General features: G+C 44.9%; 2 protein-coding genes and 1 pseudogene across 10 annotated transcripts; 2 read left to right on the top strand and 1 right to left on the bottom strand.

Moving 5' to 3' along the window:
* The first annotated feature begins 113 nt into the window (after window positions 1-113).
* Window positions 114-211, top strand: LOC136512315 (small nucleolar RNA snoR31/Z110/Z27; annotated as a pseudogene).
* Window positions 212-1,404: 1,193 nt separating this feature from the next.
* Window positions 1,405-6,927, bottom strand: LOC136553040 (uncharacterized). Of its 9 annotated transcripts, none has more exons than XR_010782975.1 (7): window positions 5,409-6,927; window positions 4,747-4,823; window positions 4,610-4,659; window positions 4,372-4,463; window positions 4,222-4,290; window positions 3,962-4,126; window positions 1,603-1,740 (listed from the first exon to the last, which is right to left on the bottom strand). XR_010782975.1 is itself a non-coding variant. In XM_066544580.1 (4 exons), exons 1-4 carry the CDS (start codon window positions 6,775-6,777, stop codon window positions 1,566-1,568), a joined length of 1,671 nt encoding a protein of 556 aa, XP_066400677.1. In that variant the 5' UTR covers window positions 6,778-6,927; the 3' UTR covers window positions 1,405-1,565. The 9 variants fall into 9 exon arrangements, 2 of the variants coding, with proteins under 2 accessions (XP_066400677.1, XP_066400678.1); XR_010782987.1 differs by having other exon boundaries at window positions 4,222-4,276; XR_010782970.1 differs by having other exon boundaries at window positions 4,222-4,299; window positions 5,409-6,926.
* A 553-nt stretch (window positions 6,928-7,480) lies between these two features.
* On the top strand, window positions 7,481-8,201 carry LOC136507923 (uncharacterized). Its single transcript, XM_066502521.1, has 3 exons — window positions 7,481-7,512; window positions 7,624-7,816; window positions 7,905-8,201. The coding sequence occupies exons 1-3, from the start codon at window positions 7,481-7,483 to the stop codon at window positions 8,199-8,201; spliced, it is 522 nt and encodes a 173-aa protein (XP_066358618.1).
* The last annotated feature ends 17,189 nt before the right edge of the window (window positions 8,202-25,390 follow it).

Genomic DNA, 25,390 nt, shown 5'->3' with positions numbered 1-25,390 from the left:
AAGGCCAGCTTCTGCCGAGCGAGTGATGCACAAACATCTCTGCATCTGAATCCTTAACATCCTTAACTGTATCTCTCGGTGTTTGACGTTGTTGAACTGTATCTCTTTTTCTTCGTATCAGATGATTAAACCTCCAAACAATCTTAGGACACCTTCTGACACAGTGCTGGTAGCTCTGTGAGTGAGAAGGCAATTCTTTTCTGATGATAATGCAATACTTATCTTGTATAAAAAATCAACATAATGGTGCTTTACAGAACTTATTAATTAGTCTTCTACCCTGTTCAGGTTATACAAATTATGTTTTTGATGGACCTTTAAATTATGTTCTTGATGGACCTGCTTCAACTTAAGGAGTTTACCATTTCAGGTTAGCTGCGCCAAATGATGCAAAGAACTATAAATTGTTTCAAATCTGTGTGCTCTTGCCTTGTATGTTAAAAGATTTCAGCTACATGTGCGTTTGTAGGCCAATGATGCATTTGGAGACTGGAAGGAGAAGTCCAATCAGAATCTGACAAATACATAAATCATAGGAGGTCAAGAGCCACAAATTTGTAGTCTCAAATATCAGTCAGGGCTTGGTAGGAGCCTGATTGGTGGAATCCTAAGCTGGAGAGAGTAAAATCCATATGTCTAATGCTGAAACGACCATGTATCCAAACCTGTCCTGTGAGGTGTGTCCAGGAATATCTGTGACACCGCCCAGAGCTCAGCGCGTGCTCCTTCCTCATTGAGGAATTCCAACTGAGGGATCAGCAGCTATGCCTGTAATATTGACATCATACATCACCCTGTGAGCCTGTGACCATTACACGCCTTTACCAGACATTTGCTCCTTTCAAAGAACCTGTTTTCAGAAGTTAAGCCTCATTCACTGATGTGCTCACGCTTCAGCATTCCACTGAACAAGATATTCTCATTTCTTGTTTGGAAGGTTTAGCCAAATAAGCGAGCAACCATTTTGAGTTATACCTTCATGATAGGTATACCAAGTCAGTTGTTAATGTCTTATAGCCCTCGGGAGAAAAGGCTTTGTTGTTGTTGTTGTTGTTGTTGTTGTTGTGAGGGACCTAGAGGAAGAACAACCCTGAGACTAGCTAAGTGGTTCTGGAGTTACAAGATCAATCTGGTTGGCACTTGAAGACTCTAGTTGTAGCCAAAATACCCTACATTCTGAAAGGCTCCATGCAATGGTTCTCCATACCGTCTCATTTTTTCCTTAATAAAAACTAAAAAGGAAAAAGAGATAATAGAAGAATGCCATATAGTTGCTGTTTTTTTTTCTGATTCAACACCCGTGATTTACTATTAAAGACAGTTGTTTTTTAAAGGCAGGTATAAGTTGTTACTTAAAGGCAAATATATATAGTATCAAAACTATGTGGGGCTAATATTTTCGCATAGTTTTCTTAAAGGGAGTTCAACCCTCAAATTTCATCAGTTTGAAACAAACCTCAGATGCAGACAACGTCCAGAATAGCAGATAATAGTTACCTAAAAGAAAATTTTAAAAGGAATATATTGCTGACACCATGGGTACTGTCTACAAAAGGCGATGGCAGCTATGCTTTACCGCATGAAGCCCAAACTTCACTATAGGGGGGAGATGCTATCACTGCTGATGGTAGTTGCCGCTGCCTGATGAGTGGGAACATAGGCATATGATTTGCCAGCAGGGTGTTGCTGTGAATTCCCATGGTAGCTGGCTCCATACCAGTTGTTGAAGCAATGAGGTGCCTGGAAATAGAAACTTCTAATTAAGCTCACTGTAGTATAAAAGCAGTACAGTATAGCAGACATGAATAATTAAATCTTTGTAACCTATTATTTGAGGATGAATTAAAATCAAGCTTATTCTAATGTTTTAGTTCCTTTTGGAATTCTTTTCACGTTTATAAACATGGTGCCCTTGATTTTTTTTAAAAAAACTTTCGAATCACACAACACAATAGCACATTAAACAATTTCTGGTAAGAATATTATATGAAAGTAAGCTTTAATAAGAGGATATTGTCTTTTCTAAAGCTGCAAGTCAAATGAGGATATGGGTTCATATCAGAATAAGGTCCTGTTTGGATCTCATTCTATCTCATTTTCATAGTAATTCTAGATAGTGATTTAGAATTTGGACCTCATGGGGTAAAATGAGGACTGTTTGGATCTCATTTTCGTTGTGATTATTACCTTCGCATAGCGAAAAATCTCCAAATAGTAGGTTTGGGTAGATAGTCCAAGTGTTTGGATCTCATTCTCATTTTCCCACCTCATTCTCGTTCTTAGGAGATCCAAACAGAACCTAAGCTTCACAATTTCTTTTACCCCATGAGGTCCAAATGCCATGCTAGGTGTCGTCCAATGCTCCAACAGTAGTCGCTAATGCAACAGCGATTGATAATTGCCCTAACTATGTATGTAGGGTGTTGAAGCATTGGCGACGGCGACTGGAGTAGCACATTCTAAATTTCTAATTAATGTTCCTGTATGATGAAAAATAGGAACATGGGAAACAGGCCATAGGAAATACGACAATACCAAATTGTTCTGATTGGGCCATGATAACCCCCTGTAGCCCATGGTTAAAATCTGCGACATACAATTTTATGTCTTTACGATCTGAGCTAAGGGCATCTGCAATGTATGGAATTGACCACTTTTCTATATAATGATGTGACATCATTTGTTAGAACAAGTCCCAATGTATTGAACCAGCCTCAGATCGATAGGTGGGTTCCACCAGAATTTAAAAAAACAAAAAAAAAACTAGCCTCCTCTCTTTCCCATGGCCACCCACTTCTCCCTCCCCATTTGGCTGGTCGGCTAGAGGCCTCGCCCCTTCTCCCCACCAGCTCCCCGCGGTTTGTCCCCTCCCCTCTGCACCACCACGACTAGGGACAAGCACGGCGCCCCACCCACCAGCGCCCTACGGCTCCGCCCACCTCTACACCTGATGCTCACCTCAGCGTCCTGCTTGCCGGTGTCCCCGCGGCTCCTCCCCAACCAGTCGGACTCCTTCTCCGACAGCACAACACGGAGTCTTGAGCATGGGCATGGAGGCAGAGTTGCAGGGACAGAGTTGCAGCGGACGCTGAGTCACGGCAGTGCTCAATCGTGGGTGCTAGAGGGAGGATGCGGCGATGCCGAAGGTGTTGTCTCAGCGTTTTGGCATGACGGAAGGAGCAGCAACAAAGCCGGCTGGGGAGAGATGGGAAGGTGAGAAAGAAGCACAATTCTTGGGAGCAGGTTCTATCCATGGGACCGACTCCTGTGTGGATTTGAGTCCATACTCCATAGTGTATAGGAGCAGATTCAATGGCTATAAGACTAGTATAGAACCGCTGATTGCGGACACTTCAACGATTCTGATTCTACGATTTTATTCAGTAGTCTATGTTTCTAAAATTTTGATGTTCACGATCTTATGATTACTATCCTCCCTAAGGCCCTGTTCGGGTGCAGTATTTTGGATTTTGAGAAAAATACCATGGTTTTGTGAAATACTTTGGTTTTAGAGTACCATGAAGTGTCAGATGCAACAAACTTTATGGTTTTAAATACCATGAGGTTCTAAGACTGAAGTTTCTTGATACTACGGTTTCTTAATACTACAAGATCCAAACAAGGCCTAAATCTCTCCGATTCGTTTTAGAATCTAAGATTTTGACAACCTTGCTGTAGCCGGGCTGCTCCCGCATGTTAAAGCATAGCTGCGGAGGCTGGAAATGGCACATTCTAATTAATCTTGTTGTATGACACATAGGAAACAGGATATACAGGATTTATCATACCATATTGTTTTAATTAGGATGGGGCCTCTGAGATAAGAACATTCTGTACATGTAACTATGTAAGAACTTTCTAATCTAAATTTTAATAAGAGGAGATTGTCCTTTTTTTTCTAAAGTTGCAGGTCAAATGAGGACATGGGATCAAATCATAAGCTTCACAATTTTTCTTTTACCTCATGAAGTCCAAATGTCCTAGGTGCCTCCTTCTGCTCCAGCAGTAGTGGCTGCTGCAACAGCGATTGATAATTTCCATAGCTACGTATGTTAGGGGCAGGGGGCATCGGTGTATACACAGGGTTGAAGGGTCCAGCCCACTTGTTGAAGCATTACGGCGGTGGCTGGAGTGGCACATTCTAATTAGTATTGTTGTAGGATGGTTATTCAAAATGGGCACATGGTAAAACGTAAACAATGGATCTGAAATACATCATACCGGATTATTTTGATGGGGCCATGATGAGTACCCAATGTAGACCGGCTGCTCCCACCTGTTAAACCATAGCTGCGGAGGCTGGAAATGGCTCATTCTAATTAATCATGTTGTATGACACATAGGAAACAGGATATACAGGATTTATCATACCAGATTGTTTTGATTAGGATGGGCCTGCGAGATAAGAACATTCTGTACACTGAGCTCCATTTCGTGCATGGTTGACTTTCTCAGCCGAGAGCCTGAGGAACAGAAAATTCGTTTATACAAAATAGCTCAAATATCAGCTAAAACTAATGAGCGATAGCTTTCAGAATACTCAAAGTTTTGCTAATTTCAAACAGATCGTCATTGCACATATATTCAAAGAACATAGTACGAAACCTGCCTTGGGCGTTTGTTCTCAGACTCATAGGAATCGGTCTCACCCACATGGATCTACAGACACAAGGGAGGAAGCTTTAGCTCATGGGAACTGGGAATTCTTTGAAATAAGAAGAGCAGGACATGATAGAAAATACTTACAGCAGTATTGTTTGGCTCATTGGCAGAGCTGCCCATCAGAGCAATCTGGCTTGCTGAGGTTTCAATGCCTACAAAAACTGGTAAACTCATAAGCAATGCCATACAGCCATAGTCATAAAGAGAGACTCAGTAGTGCTCTTTGCACACTCATATGGACTGCAAAATAGCACGCAGTTTGTAATTATCCTCTCACCCAAGCATAGAATCATTTGAATTCTTGGATAAGCATTAGCACAGAATTAATTTTTATCTGCTGAAAAATCTGGCTGCCCAGCACAGATTAAGATTAGATTCTACAGTGTAACTATGAACCAGCAGAGAATAATATACCCTTACACGACGTAATTGTAAAAAAAGAAACAGATCATACAAGATTAAGATATGGCCATAAAGGCATGGTACAAAAACCAGGCATATCCGTATTTCTCACAGCAGAAACCACGAGTACCATATGTAGCTCTGAACACCATAATAACAAAGATATGTATTATGTGGAGCGTGAAAGCGTCTAAGCAGAAAACAAGATAATTCGCCAACAGTGTTGTACATAACCACTGAAAAGGTATAACAAATGAACAAGATAACTCGCCAACGGCGTCACAGAACACAGGTGCTCACAAGTCACAAGCATGTTGATAACAAGAGAGAAGGTCAGCAATTACCTGGAGTCATTTTCAGATGGTTTGCCAATGCACAGGGATGCAATATCTGCCACGGAGAGGAATATAAATATTTTCCAAAAGGATGCGATCTACGTGCTTCCACTTTCAGTGCCTTCTTCTCCGCAAGGTCGACAGCAACCAGCGCCCCTCCACCCGATGTACTGGTTGACTTGAGGTAAAGGATGTCATTCCCATCTGTGCTCAGGGTGGGCCAAGCCGATGACAGGTTCTTGAATGTCAGTCTCCAAGCAGATTCACTCTTCTCGATGGACAGCAACGCTGAAAACACCGAGTCATCGACCAAAATGTCATGAACATCAACAATGCGTCCCTTGCGCCAACAGTTGGACCCTATGTTCCTAGTCCATGTCATGGCACTCCAACCATCCACTGAGACCTCTATCCTGGTCTTGGGTTTCATGGGTTTGTCATTGACCAGCGTGATCAAATCTGAATCGTAGAGCACATCGTTGGTCCTGGGGTCAACCGGCTTCTCAGGAGGAACGTCGTCTGGGATCTCTCTTTCGATCTCACGGTGTTCCATCTCAATAAACTTGATCAGACCATTGACGCAGGTGAGATCGCGAAAGCGCCTAACTCCTAGTCGGAATTGCTTCACTCGTTCTCTGTTTTTAGGCAAGGGCTCAGGCAATGGGATGTACTCAGCATGAAGGGGTTCTCGAAGGACGTCACATACCAGAATGCCTCGCAGCAAATCAACCCATAACAGCAAGCCATCTCGGATCACGAACACCTTGTCAGGTATAATAAGGATCTGAGGACATGGATTGGGCAGTTCCTTAGTCGTCCATGTTGCATCCTCAGACGAGTAGATGTGAAGCCGGTAATTATTCATCTTCAGCACGCGACGGAGTGCAATCAGGAGATAATGGTCATCATCACCACGGGGCACGATTGCGAACTCCGCTCGACGCAGGCTATAATCATCATCTGGAAGCGGGAGGCTTTCGAGGGACGGGGACTTGGGGTCGCCCTTGTACATGAAGTATTCATACCGGCAGTTGCCGCCGAAGAGGGCGCTGAGAAGAACGAATCTGCCCTCTGCACCCACCACGTATGGGTGAATACACACATCGCCTCCCTTGCAGACGGGGATGGGGGTAACCCATGACTGAATTTCCAGGTCGGCGTCGGGGATGGCCATGGAGGGCTTGCAGTAGAGGGTGTAGAAGGACACATCCGGTGGATCAGCGGTCCAGAAGGTGACCTCCACGGTAGAGTTGCCCCCCAATCTTTTGGCTCTAGCCGTGGTGTTGTTCCTGCTGAAGGCGATGTGCGCCTCCTTGGCGAGGAGAATCGACGCCGGCGAAGGGGAGACGTTCCCGGCGCCGCTCGATCCGGACGCCATCACGATTTCGGCAAGGGTTTTGGGGGGATTGAAGGAAGCGCTCGAGGATTTGGGTTTAGGGTTAGGGGGGCGGCGTGGGAAGGGAACGCGGACGATGGGATGGGAGATTGGGAGGAAAGGGGAAAGTATCGAGCGGAGCCCGAGAGTTTACCCACGGTTAAGTTGGCTGTCGTATGATCAACCCTCGGTCGGTATGTGAGTATATTTCCCGTATTTTTCACTTTTTAGTCCTTTTTTTTAAAAAAAAAGTTTCTCATAAATATGTCTCTGCAGGTATGATTTCAAAATCTGGCCCCAAGCTAACACGGCAAGGCGCCAGTACCTTTGGCGTGAAGCCCCTTGTACACGTGGACAACGCCTGCTGATCTGGCAGAGGCCTTGGCGCCAAGATCCACGGCGCCAAGCTTGGCGCCAAGATGGGTATTTTAGCCCCACGCCCAGCCTTGCTTCCCGAGCCTTTTCCCCTTCTTTCTTCTTCCTCTCGCGTTCTTGCTCTTCCCGCTTCGCACTACCTCACGAATCGTCATATTGGAGCTTGAAAACTTTGATTTGTTCCGTGGATCTCCGAGAGCAAGGTATCCTCGCTCCCTCTTTGTATTTTTTTCACATCGATTCGGTATATAGCAGTCGCTTTTTTCAACTTAATAATCGTCATTACTTAGGGTTTCTTGCATTTTTAAATTTTATATTATACAACCTTAGGATGCCAAGGCGTGGAAAAGCTAGCAAACCAAGGTAACGTTGTGATGTTATTGGTACGTTGTTGTGGATCAAATGGAAAACCCTAGGTGTAGGGTTTGTTGTTAATTGCTTTCGATTCTTAGAACGAAAATGGTTATATTGTAGTTATGGCTGGATGACCGGAAATTTGTTCGATCCATTGCCTCTGCCCAGTGGTGTTCTAGTGCCCATGTGCTTTTGTGGCGACCCTTGCAAGGTGGCCAAGTCCGATGAAGATGATACATATAGGCAGAGGTATTGGATATGTTCCAATTTTGCGTTTGAGCCTACACTTCGTCAGCGCCGCATTAACAAGATGGTGAGGAAATGATTGCATGTTATGTTTATTTTTTGTAATATGCATCTTGTATGATTTTCTTATTTTGTAACAATTGCATTGGTTGTAGACCCCTACACCGCTCTGTGATTTTGAGCAGTGGATCGACACTGAGATTAAACCTGAAGACAATGAATGGATGCAGAAACTGTTGTGGTGGAAGGCTGAGGACAAGGAGATGGTGGAGAAGAGACGCAGAGAGGCGGCTGTAGAAAAGGAGCACAAGGAAGAGAAGGAAATGAGGCGTGTTGCTGCGTTTAGGGAGGATAGGGAGAAGAAGCTTGAGCGTGCACGCCGAGCTAAAGCAGCAATGAAGGAGAATCCCAATGCCCTGAGAAAGGAAAAGTGGCCTCATTGCGCTCAGTAGTTCTTAGATTTCGTAGTTGTATGGTTTATTACTGAACAATGTTATCCAGTACTAGAGTTTTCATTGTGTTGTCTTGTATTGCGTTTGAAGTACTGATGGACTGTACCCTTGTACTGAACTTATTAGTTTGTTGTCGTGTACTTAAATTTGCACTGTCTTTATCATTGTAGCATTTTCAGTGCCAATAAATTACAACAGTACTAGCCTTTTTAGTGGCATTAATTTGCAACAGAACTAGCCTTTTTAGTGGCATTAATTTCCTATTGTACTAGCCTTTTCAGATGAAATGACTGAACATAGTTGTAGGCTTTTTCAGTTCTAGCATCTAGGTTTTTCAGTAGCTTTTTTAGATTCAATAAATGTACTTTGCAGACTTAAGTACTTATATTTTACAGTTGTTTTGCTTGGTACAATTATTGGTGAACCTAGCTTCGGCTATATATGCGTAGTGCTCCTTCTTTTGCTCCATACCCTCAACACAAGTGTTCTGGTTGCTTTGGAGTCACAGTGTTTGGTGGAGGCTCCTCTAGCGGAAAGTGTGTAGGCAAAGGGAGAGGAAAGGGGGGGGGAGCAAGGGACCTCCCATTCTGTGGGATGGTTCTCTTGGTCCAGACTTCTTTGATGAGCCATTTGATGAGTTTCCTTTGGAGAGCAAGAGTGATTTCACCAACGAGGCAGCTCTTAGAGGTTATGATAACCGGAAAGAAGACTGGCCAAAATGCCGCCACGGTCAGGATTGCTTAGTGCATATGTGCAACGACGCTGAAGGTGGCGGTCGTCGTTTCTTCAGATGCCCACGAGGATGGGTATTTGTTATGAACTATATCTTGTTGCAAATATGTTTATGATGTGTAGTAGTACTTATAGGAGAGACTGATGGGTATTTCAGGATTCGAACTGTGAAGAGAACTGTGGCTACACTAGATGGGTCGATCCTCCACCTATTTATCCCCATCGCCAATACATCTTGTACCTACAGGGATGCGTTTTTGACCTAGAAAGAGAGGTTGAAAGCGTTGCCAAGGACGAGGAGGACGATGATAAGAGCGATGGTGTCGAGGAGCCACTATGCAATGATTTATACTGCCAGTGCCCTTATCACAAGAAGAATGGCCCTCCTCCGCCACCAACAATGGGAGGGTATTGTGGAGAGGGCGCAACTCAGTTTGCTATGTGGGAACATTATTAGTAGTAACCTGTGTTAGTCCTTTTCAATGTTGATGTTCCGTACTCTTTGAATTCCCTAAGGCATGTTATGTTTAGTTTGCGACTTCTTTATCCTGTTTCTGCAGAGGGCGCCACATACCATTGCTAGTTTTGCAATGTTAGTTCATGTACGGTGGTCTGATTGAATGAATGAAGTACTTTTGTCGGCCATTCATATCTATGTATTGAAAAAAACAATTTAAAGAGTTGCTTAGTGGGTGATGATGCGGATATTTGACAGTGACATGACAAATAGATTACTTAATTAACTGAGAAAACTGATGTCGCTGAGTAATACGAACTCCAAGCAGAAAATTTCGGCATAATTTCCCCTCTTTTGGGCTTCAATCCATACACAATTACGAGATGAATATTTAACCTCAATACAACATGTTCAAACATAGAAATATATGCCACATTCATCTGAGACCATACACATGAGTAGTTTAATAGTCCACACAGTCCATAAATATAGTCCATAGAGTCCTCAAAAGTTCATAATGAAAGTCCACAAAGTCCATAATATTACATAATAACATGTGCAACGAACCGTCACTGCTTCCTACTCTTACCCTTACCCTTGTGATCAAGAGCATCGGTTCCCGGAGTGTAAGGGTCAGGAGGACGTCGTCGCCTAGTGCCTGAATGCTGTGTACGCTGAGTGGAGGGAGCGTCGTCGAGCTGAGATGGGCCAAGCTCATCGTGCCTCTGGTCCACGTCGTCGTCCTCGTCGTCCTCGTTGTCGTCATACGCAAGGCCAGTGGACCCTATAGGTGCTTGGCTAGACGAACCTGGTCTTCGTCTGCCTGCGGAAGGAACGTGCACGTCATATGTCGTGCCTGTCCTGCAACCACAACGACTAGCCGCACGGCGTAGCCGACGTGACAGTCTCTGTTGTACAAAATTATGTTAACTGAAAGAATTTAACGTATTAATAATGTATTTGAAAGAATATTTTTAATCTTACGTCTAGGAAGATACGAGTCTCGTCGTCCCTAACCCTCGGGCGAAAGCGCTCAATGTCTTCAACAGAGCATTTGAGGGTATTGCCATGCAACAAAGTTCCTAGTAAAAATGTGGTTGTGTGTTGCCTCCTGCACAAGCAAACATAAACATATAATTATTGATATCAAACTTAACATAGAAAAATAAGGTAATGGACTTACCACTCTGTCCAAGATTGGTCCTGCCTTCCTTCACGAGTGGATTGGTTGTACGCCGTGTCTTTATCGTCGGAGGACTCGATGTCGGCGTAGTCATCTTGTGTCCATTGAGGCCTCAGCCTGCAACATGTCGCACCTTGGTACCAAGCTTGGTAGTTCCTGTACTCACGGTCCATGTGCGACAAGTTGTTTTTGTCGAGGTTGTCGTACCAGAGCACCCATTCGTCAATGTAGTGCTGGTGGTGCTTCTCCCAATCAAAAATCTTCCTGTTCTTCTTGCGATCCAACCTGCACGCCACTTTCGATGTTAGTTTCTTAGGGATGAAATTGATGCTAAACAACGACAGCGCCTACGCTATATCAGAATTAATGGAAATGGACCATCTCGAGACAATTGAAATATGAAAACACTTACTTGTGTAAGTCGACGCTAGTCGAGAATGGAGCCGGTGGCCAAAGTTGTCTCACTCCAAATTGGCGTGCAACTCTCTGTGGGAGGTGAAACTCGACATCATAGAAACAGATCAGAGGGCACCTCATCCTGTAGAAGTCGTCGTCGCTCCAACAAATGTTGCTCAATTGAAAAGGAAGTGCCCCCTCTCCATCGTACGGCTCCCAAGACACCTACAACATGTCCACAAAAGATGTCAGAAGCTATACTGAACCATTTGAAAGTTGCAACAGGAAATTAAATTTACTTACACTTGACGCCGTGAGTGCGTCTATCTCGTTCGTGAACTCTTTGTAAGCCCGATCTTAGCGCACGTGCGGAGCCTTAACCTGGTCCCATAAGTACGCCCAAGTCGACTGCCGACTTGGAGGCTGACCTAGGAACCAGTCACGATGATCTAGAACCTCGGGACGGCCAACTAGTAGACGAGCCCACATCCACAACTAGAGCAGGTACACACATCCACCAACTGACGATGAGGATGTCGTCCGACGACACGCCTTGCAAAGCTAGTGGTAAAGAAAAGCCAACACTACGGAGCCCCAGCTGTACCGACCCGCCTGGTCCCAATCAGTAAGGTAGTGAACCCACATCCACAAAGCAGTGTCACCAGTGCCATCGCGGAAGAGAACATAGCCAAACAGGTGTAGGATCCATGCCCTACAGTAGTACCCAACTGTCTCCGCATCGGCCTTCTCGGGGCACTGTGCGAACTGCTGCCGGATCCAGGAGATTAGAACTCCAGAAGTGCGAGCCCCTTGCTTGGGAACCTCACGCCCAAGGAAGTTCTCAACTCGTGCTCTCCAACCTTCTAACCTACACTGGCTAGTTACCGCGTTGCCGTGAATCCTCAGACCTAGCATCTTCTGACAGTCCTGAAGTGTGACTGTCATCTCTCCGAAAGGCATGTGAAAGCTGTGAGTCTCAGGCCGCCACCTACATTTTAGACAAATCAAGATCATTTGTCGAAAAATGAAGCACGTGAACAAATGGCCATGAATGCAGGCAATGATTGAAGATATTACCTGTCAACCAAGGCAGTTATGGTCGCTGAGTTGAACTTGGGCAACCCTCGACGTACCTGAAAAGAGATGACATCTAGGCCAGCTCTTTCCAGGAACGGGGTGTACCCGTCGTCGTACTGCATGTCCAAGAACCCATCGTGGGTTCTAGAACAAAGGAGCGAAAGGTCCTGCATGGAATAAAACATGAGTGTGGGCCGTTAGTTGACGAACACATGTACGCTCACAAAAATTTGAACAAGACGTATAGATTATTACCTACTCCTCTGCTATGACGTCCTCGGTGCGTCGCGTCGTACGCCGGGTCGAGCAGGTGGAATTGCGTCATCCTACAAAAATAAGTCAATGAATTAGAAATTAAATGTACAATGAAACATAAACTTAAAAAGTTGAGGCATGCATAAATAATTCAATGAATATGACCAAAAAGAAATAATAAAAACAACCAATTGTCCCACATCACTAATCTACCAATGGCAAGTGCGTGAATTGTGGCCTAGTCTACCGCACTTACCGCACTCGTACTGCTCTAGATCGGTAAGAAATGGGGTTCCTCTCCCACGCCTGGTTCTTCCAGGTATCTGATCCATAACCATCCTGTGCCTCGTCCTCTTCCTTGATCCACGCTTGTTCCAACGGTAAGCTGGATCCGCAATGTACTTTGGCCCATCATATGGCGGCCACTCTCTAGGGTCCCGGAAAGGCATGAAGCGAGGGCTCCATGTGTGCACAAGCGTGTCGACACTGAACTCGTGAGGTATCCTGCTCTCGATATTATAGTTGCGATGCCTAGCTGCTGCCACCAAATAAGAACATACAAAGTGGCACTGCCTTGGTTTACCACAAGTGCATGTGAAATGTTCGAGGATTACCACATGTATCCTCGACTCTCGAACCTCACCGTCGGACGTTGTACCGCCCCTATGCTCGACCTGATAAGTCCCTGTGGCGTGGTCAAAACATGTAACCTCATGTATGCCAGCCCTTTCATTTGCCTTCTCTAGATGTGCCTTTGGTTTCGGAGCCTATATCTCTCCATCACTATGCAACTTCAATGCATGGGCGTGTCTATTGTTGAACCAGGCAACAAGCCTGTAGAATGTGAATTGAACGATTGCATTCATGGTGAAAGCATCCAGGCCCCTAGTAGGGTTTCGGTGATTAATGACAATACAATATTACTATGACCAACATGTGTTTTGCAGAGGCAATTAAGTTAGGTCATGGTAATGGAGATCGATTGGGCAATCGAGTTGGTCATGCCCCTACGATGGAAATCATTTCGGTTTTCAAAGGATTGACGACAAGGTTAAGGATGACTAGTTCTAAGTGTCGATTGGAGTTGGAGAGACACTTAGAGTAGTTTAGGACTTTGTTTTTTCCTTTGGCCGTACTATTAAGGGGGGTATGAATGGGTAGCTTGACCTAGTTAAGCCTAGTGAGTTAGGTGTGGTGCACACTTGTTAAAACTAGCTCTAGGCAGCTCCTATGAATGCCTAAGATCCTTTGGAGCAAACTTCATTCACATATGTTCGAGAGTTGGAAGTGAATGGAGGGTCAAAAACTGACCGGACGCTGGCTCCGGTGCGACCGGACGCTGGTCGTAGGGTCCGGTCAGTTCATTTGATCAAGCAGACAGTGTTCGGTGTGACCGGACGCTGGATCGGTTAAGTGTCCGGTCAACTCCAGTAAGGTTCCAGAGAAGGGAATCTATGACCGGACGCTGAGGGTTCAATGTCCGGTCGAGTCCAGTAAGGGTCCAGTAAATGTCTTATGCGACCGGACGCGTTCGGTCAGTGCTGACCGGACCCTACCAGCGTCCGGTCAACTCATTTTTACTGGTTCGTGGGTTGAACTGACCAGAGCATCTAGTCAATACGACCGGAGCGTCCGGTCACCCCGCAGAAGCTCATAACGGTTCGTTTTTTAGGCTACCTTATAAATAGAGCTCCACTCGTGTGTGGAGTCACTTTTGATCATTCCAACAGCTGAGAAACATGTTTGTGAGTGCCAAGAAGAGTAAGGTCCTAGTGAGGTATTTGTGATTTGAGAATCCAAGAGTGAAACCTCATTAGTGAATCAAGAGTAGACAAGTGTGCATCCATCGTCTCATTAGGCTTCGCGAGGTCAAGTGAGAGTTCGTGCTTGTTACTCTTGGTGATCGCCATCACCTAGATGGCTTGGTGGTGATTGAGAGCTTGGTGTTCACCCGGCGGAGCTTGTGGGTGACCCAACTCAAGTTGTGAGCGGCTTTGGATGATTCGCCGCGACGGAGTGTCGAAGAATCAACCCGTAGAGAGCACTTGATCCTTGCGCGGATCAAGGGGGAGCTACACCCTTGCGCGGGTGCTCCAACAAAGACTAGTGGGGAGTGGCGACTCTCCGATACCTCGGCAAAACATCGTCGCGTTCCTCTCTCCATTTACTTTGAGCATTTACTTTAAGTATTTACTTTGAGCAATTCAATACTTGTCTTTACATTCATAGAATTGCCATGCTAGAGTAAGTTTAGAACATAGGTTGCAAGTCTTTTGTGCGTTAATTTGATAGAAACACTTTTCTAGGCACAAGGGGTTAATTAGGCTATCCGTATGATTTGATTATTGCAAGAAAATTTAGAATTAGCCCAATTCACCCCCCTCTTGGGCATCTTGATCCTTTCAATTGGTATCAGAGCCTCATGCTCACATTTTTAAGCTTAATCGCTTAGAGCAAGATGTCTCACGGGGATGGACCTCCTCCTATCTTTGAGGGAGATGATTTTCCATATTGGAAAATCCGCATGGAGGCGTACTTAGAAGCTCTAGACGTTGGTATTCTTAGAGCCGCCTCTCAAGGCTTCCCAAAACCTCGGGATGCTACTAACCTACAAGGCGATGATGTTAACTATGAAAAATGGAATGCAAAGGCTCGAAACACCATTTTTAGAGGCATTTGCAAAGATGTGTTTAACCGTGTAAGGAACCACAAAGACGCCCATGCTCTATGGTCGGACGTTTGTGCGCTCCAAGAGGGAACCAAGAGTGAGCGTGAGGAACGCTATCATCTCGTGATTAAAAAGTTAAATTCTTTTAAGATGCTTCCCAAAGAAAGTGCTAATGAGATGTATTCTCGTTTAAATATTCTTGTAGAGGAAGTCAATGGGCTTGGACTTACTCAAATGTCACCATCCGATGTTGTGAGAAAAATCTTGAGTATCCTCCCCATTGACAAATATGGGCACATTGTGACCGTGCTACATCAAGGTGATCTTTCCGCCGCTACACCGACACAAATCTTGGGAAAGATCAATGCTCATGAGATGTACATGCACATCACGCCACAAGATGGCTCATCCTCTACAAAGAAGAAAGAGAAGGACTTAGCATTCAAAGCTAGCCAAGATAAGGGCAAAGCAAGACTTGAGTATGAGAGCTCAAGTGATGAAGATGATGAAGAAATCCTTGCTCTCATGGTGAAGAAGACCACCAAGATGCTAAAAAGGCTAAACAAGAGTGGCATCAAGTTTGACGGCAAGAAGAAGAAGTTCTTCACTAGCTCAAGAAGAAAGCTAATCTCTGAGATGGATTGCTACAATTGTGGCAAACTTGGTCACCTAGCTCATCAATGCACAAAGCCCAAGAAAGACAAGTTCAAGAACAAGGGCAAGAAAGATGATTCAAGCGATGAAGATGAAAAGAAAAAGAACAAGACATACAAGAAGAGAGATGGCAAAAAAAGGGACTTCTACAAGAAGAAGAAGAGTGGCAAGGCCTACATTATCGGTGATTGGCTCACGGACATTGATTCATCAAGTGGATCATCCGATGATGATAGTGACAATGAGAAGGTGGCCACCATTGCTATTGATCTTGCATCCTCACCGCCACCATCGCCATCATCCTCTACACACCTATGCCTTATGGCCAAGGGTGAATGCAAGGTAACTAAGAGTGATGATAGTAGTGATGATGAGCAAGCTAGTGATGATGATAGCGATAGCGATGATGATTCACCTACATATGATGATCTTGTCAAAATACTAAGAAAATACACTAAGATCATTAGAAAGAGTAGAGCTACAAATGAAAAACTTGATGCTAAAAATGATTCACTCTTAGCTAAGTGTGATACATTGGAAAAGGCTAATGATGAGCTCAAAGAAACAAATGATTCTATATCATCCAAACTCAAGGAGCTCAAATCTTCTAAGAAAGAGCTTAAAGATAAACATGATAAACTTGAGTGGGTGCATAATAAGCTTATCACTAGCCATAATAAGCTAAAAGATGAATACACTACTCTTAAAATCAATCATAATACACTTGTTATTGCTCAAGAATTCTTACCTAATGAGCCACATGATGCTACTAACCATGTTGTTAAGATTGATATAGCTACCTCATGTGATGACTTAATTGATGAGAGCATTGAGCATGGATCTAGTAGCAAAGGCAAGCAAGTGGTTGAGTGCAATGACTATGATGAGTATGTCAAGCTCAAGAGTGATAATGAGAAGCTCATGAAAGATCTTGAAGAGATGAAGAGCAACAACATCATTGTGCTAGAAACTCTTGATCATGACAAAGAGTTGATCCTTGAAAATGAGAAGCTCAAAGAAGAGAACAAGAAGCTCAAGGAAGAGAAGAACAATGAGGTTCTCAAGGAAGAGAACAAGAAGCTCAAGATGGAGAAAGAACATCTCAAGATTGGGTTGAGTAAGTTTGCTAGAGGCAAGCATCTCCAAAGTGAGCTACTCATGAACACCGTCATGAAGATGGATAGGAGTGGCATTGGATATGTGTCAAGTATAGAGAAGAAGAAGGCTCAAGCTCAACAACAACAATCAAAGCCAAAGCCAAAGAGATGCTTTGAGTGTGGACAAGAAGGCCACTTTGCTCATGAATGTCAAACTCCACCACCACAACCCTTGCCCAAGCATGCTAGACCCTTTGCTTTCAATGCTCACTACATGCTCAGAAAAGATTCTAGTGGAAAGATGAAAGTCATATTCTTAGGACCCCCTAACAAGAGTAGGCCTAAGAAGATTTGGGTGGCTAAGTCACTTGTTGAGAAGGTGAAGGGCCCTCAACAAGTTTGGATCCCTAAAGCTTGAATCTCTTGTGTATAGGTGAACTATAAGACCGGTGGAAGTCATTGGGTTATTGATAGTGGTTGCACTCAACATATGACCGGTGATCCTCGTATGTTCACCTCACTAGATGAAGAGGTAGATGGACAAGAGAAAATAACATTTGGAGATAACTCAAAGGGCAAGGTTAAAGGATTGGGCAAAGTGGCAATATCAAATGACCATTCCATCTCCAATGTGCTCTATGTTGCTTCGTTGAGCTTTAACTTGCTATCCGTTGGGCAATTGTGTGATCTTGGCTTCCAATGCTTGTTCACCGAGAAGGAGGTGGTTGTATCCAAGATAGATGATAATCAAGTGATATTCAATGGATTTAGATACAACAACTTATATCTAGTTGACTTCACCTCCGAAGATGCAAACTTGAAGACTTGCCTATTCACCAAAACAACACTTGGGTGGCTATGGCATAGAAGACTTGCTCATGTTGGGATGAGCTCACTCAAGAAGCTTATGAAGAATGATTTGGTGAGAGGGTTGAAGGATGTGAAGTTTGAGAAGGACAAGCTTTGTAGTGCATGTCAAGCCGGTAAGCAAGTTGCAAACACTCATCCAACCAAAGCGTTCATGTCAACCACAAGAGTGCTAGAACTCCTACACATGGATTTATTTGGACCAACAACATACAAGAGTTTGGGAGGAAATCTCTATTGTCTTGTGATTATGGATGACTATTCAAGGTATACATGGGTGTTCTTCCTTCGTGACAAATCCGAAGTTACATCTTGCTTCAAGAAGTTTGCCAAGAGAGCTCAAAATGAATTTGAAGTGAAGCTCAAGAAGATAAAAAGTGACAATGGTAAAGAGTTTGACAACACAAACATAGAAGCTTATTTTGATGAAGTTGGAATCAAACATGAAGTCTCCGCAACTTATACTCCTCAACAAAATGGTGTAGTTGAGAGGAAGAACCGGACCTTGATCACTCTTGCAAGGACAATGCTAGATGAGTACAACACCCCCGAAGCTCTATGGGTGGAAGCAATCAACACCGCATGTTATGCATCCAATCGTCTATTCCTTCAAAAGTTCCTTGGCAAGACACCTTATGAGTTGCTTAATGGGAAGAAGCCGGACGTCTCATTCTTTAGGGTGTTTGGTTGCAAATGCTACATCTACAAGAAGCGGCAACACCTAGGGAAGTTCCAAAGATGTTGTGATATAGGTTTTCTTGTTGGTTACTCATTGAAGTCCAAAGCATATAGAGTATTTAATCATACCACCGGCTTGGTTGAAGAAACATATGATGTGGAATTTGATGAATCTAACGGCTCCTAAGGAGCACATGAGAATCTTGATTATGTAGGTGATGAACTATTGAGGGAGGCTATGAAGAATATTCTAGTGGGAGACATCAAGCCAAAAGATTGAGGGAGGCTATGAAGAATATTCCGGTGGAAGACATCAAGCCAAAAGATGATGAAGATGATGTACAAGTCATTAACCAACCTTCTTCATTAAATGTACCACAAGATGGTGAAAAAGATGGGAGAGTGAAAAATGAAGATACTCATATCTCCCATGAGCAAATGGTGGTACAAGCACAAGATGTTGATGCTCCACAACCTCCTCCTCAAGTGGTCAATAGAAGAAATACACCTCTCCTACAAGATCATCCACAAGATCTCATCATAGGGAGTCCATCAAAGGGTGTAATGACTCGATCTCAAAAACTTACTTCATTTATTGCTCATCACTCTTTTGTCTTTTGCTATGAGCCTACCAAGGTAGAAGAAGCTCTTAAAGATCCGGATTGGATCAATGCCATGCATGAAGAGTTGAACAACTTCACTCGCAATGAAGTTTGGACTCTTGAAGAGCGACCAAAAGGTGCAAGAGTCATTGGAACAAAGTGGGTGTTCCGCAAAAAAGCAAGATGATCAAGGTGTTGTTGTGAGGAACAAGGCAAGACTAGTTGCAAAGGGGTTCTCTCAAGTTGAAGGTTTGGATTTTGGAGAGACCTTTGCACCGGTTGCAAGATTAGAAGCCATCCGTATCCTTCTTGCATATGCATCACATTATGAAATGAAACTATATCAAATGGATGTGAAAAGTGCATTTTTAAATGGCTTTATTAATGAACTAGTCTATATTGATCAACCTCCCGGGTTTGAAGACCCTAGATATCCTAATCATGTTTATAGGTGGTCCAAGGCACTATATGGGCTCAAGCAAGCCCCAAGAGCTTGGTATGAGCACCTTCGGGACTTCCTCATTGAAAAGGGCTTCACCATTGGGAAGGTCGACACCACACTATTCACCAAGAAGCTTGATGGGCATATCTTCATTTGTCAAGTATATGTTGATGATATCATCTTTGGATCATCAAATGAAGACTCATGCAAAGAATTTGGTGAATTGATGTCTAAGGAGTTCGAGATGTCAATGATTGGTGACCTTACATTCTTTCTTGGTTTTCAAGTCAAGCAAATGAAAGAAGGTATCTTCATCTCTCAAGAGAAATACACAAAAGATCTTCTCAAGAGATTCAAGATGGATGAGAGTAAGCCAATCAAGACACCAATGCCTACAAATGGATATCTCGACCTAGATGAGGGAGGTAACCCGGTTGATCAAACTCTCTACCGTTCTATGATTGGTAGCTTGTTATATTTAACCGCATCTAGGCCCGACATCATGTTTAGTGTGTGTATGTGTGCTAGATTTCAAGCTAGTCCTAAGGAAACACATTTAATTGCCGTAAAAAAATCCTTAGGTATCTTAAACACACACCAAGCATTGGCCTTTGGTATCCCAAAGGAGCCTTATTTGAATTAATTAGCTATTCCGATTCGGATTATGCCGGATGCAAAGTTGATAAAAAGAGCACATCCGAGGGTGCCATTTGCTTGGTAGATCACTTGTGTCTTGGTCCTCCAAGAAACAAAATAGTGTGGCTTTGTCCACCGCCAAAGCGGAATACATTGCCGCGGGTGCTTGTTGTGCACAAATATTATACATGAAACAAACTTTGCTAGACTATGGTGTAGTTCTAGAAAAAGTACCTCTTTTGTGTGACAATGAAAGTGCGGTAAAACTTGCAAATAATCCGGTTCAACACTCTCGCACCAAGCACATAGATATCCGCCATCACTTTCTAAGAGATCATGTTGCTAAAAATAATATATCACTAGAAGGTGTAAGATCCGAAGATCAATTTGCGGATATCTTCACTAAACCGCTAGATGAGGCTACATTTTGTAGATTGCGGAATGAGCTCAATGTACTTGATTTTAGCAACTTCACTAAAAATTGAGCTTGTGTTGTACCTTGCATTCATTGTAATATACAACATGTTTAAATTTGTGGCAATGCATATAGGGCTTGTCTAACATGGTTAAGATCACCGCTGAAAAGCGTGTGAAGAAGCTTAACCTTGGATCAAACTTGACAAGCAACTAGATTTACTTACAAGTATTGCATATGCATGAATGTTGTTCTGTCGTTTTGTTCCATTTGACCTCTTGTTGCCTATTTTCTTAAAAAGAATTATAGCCTAAGGCAAAATATTTTGAAAAATATGAGGGTTTGAGAGAGGTCACTCACATCAGTCCCAATTGGTGCTTATTTGGATCTTATTCAAGTTGGGACTTGATTGGGAACAGGCAGCGCAAAGGAACTTTGAAGATTTGCTGGAAAAGGTGCACCGGACACTGCACCGGACGCTGCTGTCCAGCGTCCGGTCAGTTCACAGGAGGTGAACTGCTGCCGAAGGAGTGACCGGACTGTACGTTTGTGCGTCCGGTCAGGAGGGGATCCAGCGTCCGGTTGATCGAAGGAAGAATAGGCTATACTGACCGGACCCTGCCTGCGTCCGGTCATGGACCACCGGACACGTCCGGTCCCGATTCCAGAGGAATTGGACCTCTTTGGAATCGACCGGACGCTGGGTGGTAGCATCCGGTCGCTACCACTAGAGCGTCCGGTCAGTGGATCTCGCGCGGCATCGGGACTCTTTTTCTGTTTCCTTATTAGTTACGTTGGGGGTACCTTATAATCAACTCGGCCGTACTCGTTTCATCGCCTAACCCTAGACGCCGCCTACCCCTACCGTCGCGCGCCGCCAAGCACCACTATGCCCTCGCCAGCCGCACGCCGCCGTAGCTCGCCGCGCCGCTGTGCCTCCCTGTCGCCGAATCCTGCCGTGCCGTGCCAGCGCCGCCGCTCCCTCACCCGAGCTCACCGCGCTGCCGCACTGTCCTTTCCGCTCCCCTACTCCACCTCTTGCCGGAGTCATCGTGCCCTAGCCCGCGTAGAGCGCCGCCTCTCCAGGTCACCACCAGGCAGTGCCTTCCTCACCGTCGTTTTCTTCGGTAAGGACGTGCCTTTGAACCCGCATTAAGTTGCCTGTGACCTAGATTGAGTTCATCAAGCATTGATTTCACATTATGTCAGGGCCATTGATTCACTGCTTACCCTAACCCTAGCTCGGTTCTGAGGATCCCCCGCATGACATTTCATCTTTTCTCAGATCGCCGTTCATCAAGAAGAAAACCATTCGATTCAAGTTCGTATCTACATTGCTTTCTCTATTAGGGTTTCGCATCTATTAGATATATTATATTTATTTGTATATCCATCTATTCTATCGTGCAGCGTGTCGTACCGCTGAGTTTCGTGTGACAGTTGTCAGATAACTCGGGGCCAAGCTCGCGAGTATGGACCGAGGCCAAGCCTCGAAAGCGGCAGTTTGACAGTTAATCTTGGTCAGTGACAGCTCATCATCTTGTCAGATCAAATGGCTTGCACCAAGAATGTCGGAGGTGGTCCAGGCGATGATGATCGGAGGCCCCTGCCTCACCAGCCTACAGATCCAAAAGGCAAGGCAACAAAGAAGACTGCATCCAAGAAGAGGAAGTACCCAGATAGAGAGACAGCCAGAGCAGCAGCAGTTGCAGAGGCAGCAGACCATGCCGAGAGAGGTAGTGCCTGCAGTGGAGTTGTCATTGCAGATCAGCCGGTTTCACCAGCACTGAGAGCTACGCTTGAGGAGGTTGAGCGTCGTCACGGTAGTCCAGCTGGGACTACCACATTTGCAGGACGACGGGTTGCCATTGAGGAGGGTCAGTCAGTAGAGCAGGAGCTAGTTCAGCAGACTCAGGAGGGTGAGCAGGCACAGCAGACCCAGGAGGCCGAGGGGATAGAGCCAGCACCCTAGCTTCACCGCTCTGGACGGACCTGTGTACTAGTCTCGCCAAGGCCACCGACACAGCAGAGGGGATCACGTCCACCACCTACACCATAGGGTCCACCTCTAGTGGTGCATCTCGACTTGAGGGCCGCCATGGCCAGACAGGTTCAGCAGCTGTGATTTGTAGAGTTTGAGGTTTGATTTCCTCCGAGGAGGGATGAGAGAGCAGCTGAGGGTTTCTACACGCCACTACAGGAAGATTTCTACAATGCTTATCTCAACAGTGGGGCAGTGTTTAGATCTCAGAGAGTCTGCCGTATAGAGTCTATTGTGGCAGCAGTCGAAGAGCACATTCGGCCTTACTTATCATATTTGCTAGGGTTGACAGATTTGATTGGATGGACAGGAATATATGTACCATCTTGGGTTCGTCAGTTTTATGCTTCACTCTTCATCGATCCACATCACATATTTATTCACTTTGCTTTTAGAGGCAGAGACTACAGAGTGACGAGTAGGAGGGCCAGAGAGATACTGAGGCTACAGGATCAGCCTGTCAGGATGCATGAGGTTTGTTATGGATATCAGGAGCCTCCTAGGCGTCCTCATGGAGGGTTGGTGCCCCCTACAGATTTAGTGCGACATTGCTTCAAGGAGCCCTTTAGTGAGGGGTCGAGCAGGAACCCCAATGACTTGACTCCTACAGCGAGAGTGCTAGAGGCCATTATCAGGAGGACACTGCTTCCCAGGTTGGGATACAGGGAGGGCCTAACTCGCTTACAGCTCTAGCTTCTCAATGCCCTGATGTAGCAGATAGTATTTGATATCTGGGACCTCCTTCTTTCAGAGATGGAGGATACAATAGCTGAGGGATTCAAGGGTCACAGGCAGCTTTCCTATGCTCACTAGATCACATTTCTCATCCGCAGAGTAGTGCTTGATAAGCCCCTAGGTATGATGGATGAGTATACAGGTGCCACCACAGAGTTCCCAACTTACAACTTGTCATAGAGGATCAGACACAGCACTCCTTAGGCACCCAGACAGCCTAGCCGTCGTCCTGACGTGCCAGAGTCCGCAGCTTAGCAGGATGAGATTATTAGAGGGATTGCAGCCATTGAGGAGGAGGAGCTAGAGGCACAGCAGGAGGTGAGCAAGTATAGTGATAGCTCTGACGACGACTACCAGCCTATTCCTCAGATGCCTCCACGCAGACACGATGCAGAGGCCGGTAGCTCCAGTTCTACTCCACCTGCTCCGTAGACAGACCCAGCTCTCATTGCTATTCTTGAGCGGATGCAGCAGACACAGGATAGACAGGCACAGGAGACATCTGCTACTTTTGCCTAGTTTCAGGCTTGACAGGACAAGTTCCAGAGGCAGCAGTAGGTCATGCATCAGCATCAGCAGCAGATACTCTTGCAGCAGCAGCTTATGGGTTTCATGCAACATGTAGTGACAGCTCTTGGGGCCCCATAGCCACAGCCTTCGCCCTAGCTTGCTCAGCCTGCTACCACTTCGATGACTCTAGTAGTACAGCCCAGTGGGCTCTAGAGTCAGGGATAGCCTCCAGCTCAGTTTGCTTCACCTCTTGTATAGGTGTCCTAGTGGTTAGCCTCACCCGTGGTAGCCCCGTAGTTCACTCCACTTTAGACGGGCTTCACACCGGAGCAGTCATCCTTGCTATTTGTGCCTGACACGTCAGTCTCTAGAAGTCTTGGAGCATCTTTCAGTGAGCTGACTAGCATGCCCACACCACCTCATATGCATGCCGCTGGTCCTTCTACAGTAGCCCCAGTCATAGTGACTACTCAAAGGCTTCCTAGCTCAGTCGCATCATCAGATTCTACAGATGTACCAGTAGCTTCACAGGCAGCACCTATCCCAGCTCAGACCTAGACCGCTTCAGCGATACTTTCTGCCATAGAGGGTCAGTCAGTTCAGAGCTCAGGGTCAGATGATGATGGCACCTAGTTCCAGCTTGTTCCTCGCACCTCAGCGCCCGGCTCGTCCGCTGCAGCCCCACCGACCGACCCCTAGGTTTTGGTGTTTGACGCCAAAGGGGGAGAGGGTTCGAGTATGTAGACTCAGGGGGAGCGACATTTAGGGGGAGCTAGTTATATAGTATTAGCTTATTATATACATTTGGAGTTTTATTTGTGTGATACACTATTACTTTTGCATTCGTGTGTTTACTTTCACGCATATTATTCTATCTATGTGATAGTGTTATCTATGTGATTGTGATATATGACATGTGTGCTTTCTACTTTGCATTATTTAAATGTCATATCACTTGTGTTATGCTCATTTGCCTTTGCTTCCGCGTTTATACTTCGAAGCAAATGAGCTTTGTTACTCGTACTCATGCTTAATTCATATTTTTTGAGTACATTATGTTGGCTTGGGTCATATAAGCTTGGCTAACACTTTTGTTCTTACCGACAAAAGCTTATATGAACTAAGCCCGTCAAAAACCTCACTCTTTCACATACTCGAGGTAGTATTGTCATCAATCACCAAAAGGGGGAGATTGAAAGCATCTAGGCCCCTAGTAGGGCTTCGGTGATTAATGACAATACAATATTACTATGACTAACGTGTGTTTTGTAGAGGCAATTAAGTTAGGTCATGGTAATGGAGATCGATTGGGCAATCGAGTTGGTCATGCCCCTACGATGGAAATCATTTTGGTTTTCAAAGGATTGACGACAAGGTTAAGGATGACTAGTTCTAAGTGTCGATTGGAGTTGGAGAGACACTTAGAGTAGTTTAGGACTTTGTTTTTTCCTTTGGCCGTACTATTAAGGGGGGTATGAACGGGTAGCTTGACCTAGTTAAGCCTAGTGAGTTAGGTGTGGTGCACACTTATTAAAACTAGCTCTAGGTAGCTCCTATGAATGCCTAAGATCCTTTGGAGCAAACTTCATTCACATATGTTTGAGAGTTGGAAGTGAATGGAGGGTCAAAAACTGACCGGACGCTGGCTCCGGTGTGACCGGACGCTGGCCACAGGGTCCGGTCAGTTCATTTGATCAAGCAGACAGTGTTCAGTGTGACCGGACGCTGGATCGGTTAAGTGACC

The sequence above is a fragment of the Miscanthus floridulus genome, chromosome 1 (genome assembly GCF_019320115.1).
Source record: "Miscanthus floridulus cultivar M001 chromosome 1, ASM1932011v1, whole genome shotgun sequence".
Classification (NCBI taxonomy): Eukaryota; Viridiplantae; Streptophyta; class Magnoliopsida; order Poales; family Poaceae; genus Miscanthus; species Miscanthus floridulus.
Note: the sequence above shows the minus strand (reverse complement) of the source record. Positions and strands in the feature narration are given on the sequence as shown.

Bases quoted from the DNA above. Each gene is read 5' to 3' on its own strand.
- LOC136553040 (XM_066544580.1), bottom strand. From the start codon at position 6,777: ATGGCGTCCGGATCGAGCGGCGCCGGGAACGTCTCCCCTTCGCCGGCG. The intron at 4,824-5,408 runs GTAATTGCTGAC...TGAGTTTACCAG, and splicing joins CCATCTGAAAATGACTCCAG to TTTTTGTAGGCATTGAAACC. The intron at 4,660-4,746 runs GTAAGTATTTTC...TTGTGTCTGTAG, and splicing joins ATGAGCCAAACAATACTGCT to ATCCATGTGGGTGAGACCGA.
- LOC136507923 (XM_066502521.1), top strand. From the start codon at position 7,481: ATGCCAAGGCGTGGAAAAGCTAGCAAACCAAG. The intron at 7,513-7,623 runs GTAACGTTGTGA...GTTATATTGTAG, and splicing joins GGAAAAGCTAGCAAACCAAG to TTATGGCTGGATGACCGGAA. The intron at 7,817-7,904 runs GTGAGGAAATGA...CATTGGTTGTAG, and splicing joins AGCGCCGCATTAACAAGATG to ACCCCTACACCGCTCTGTGA.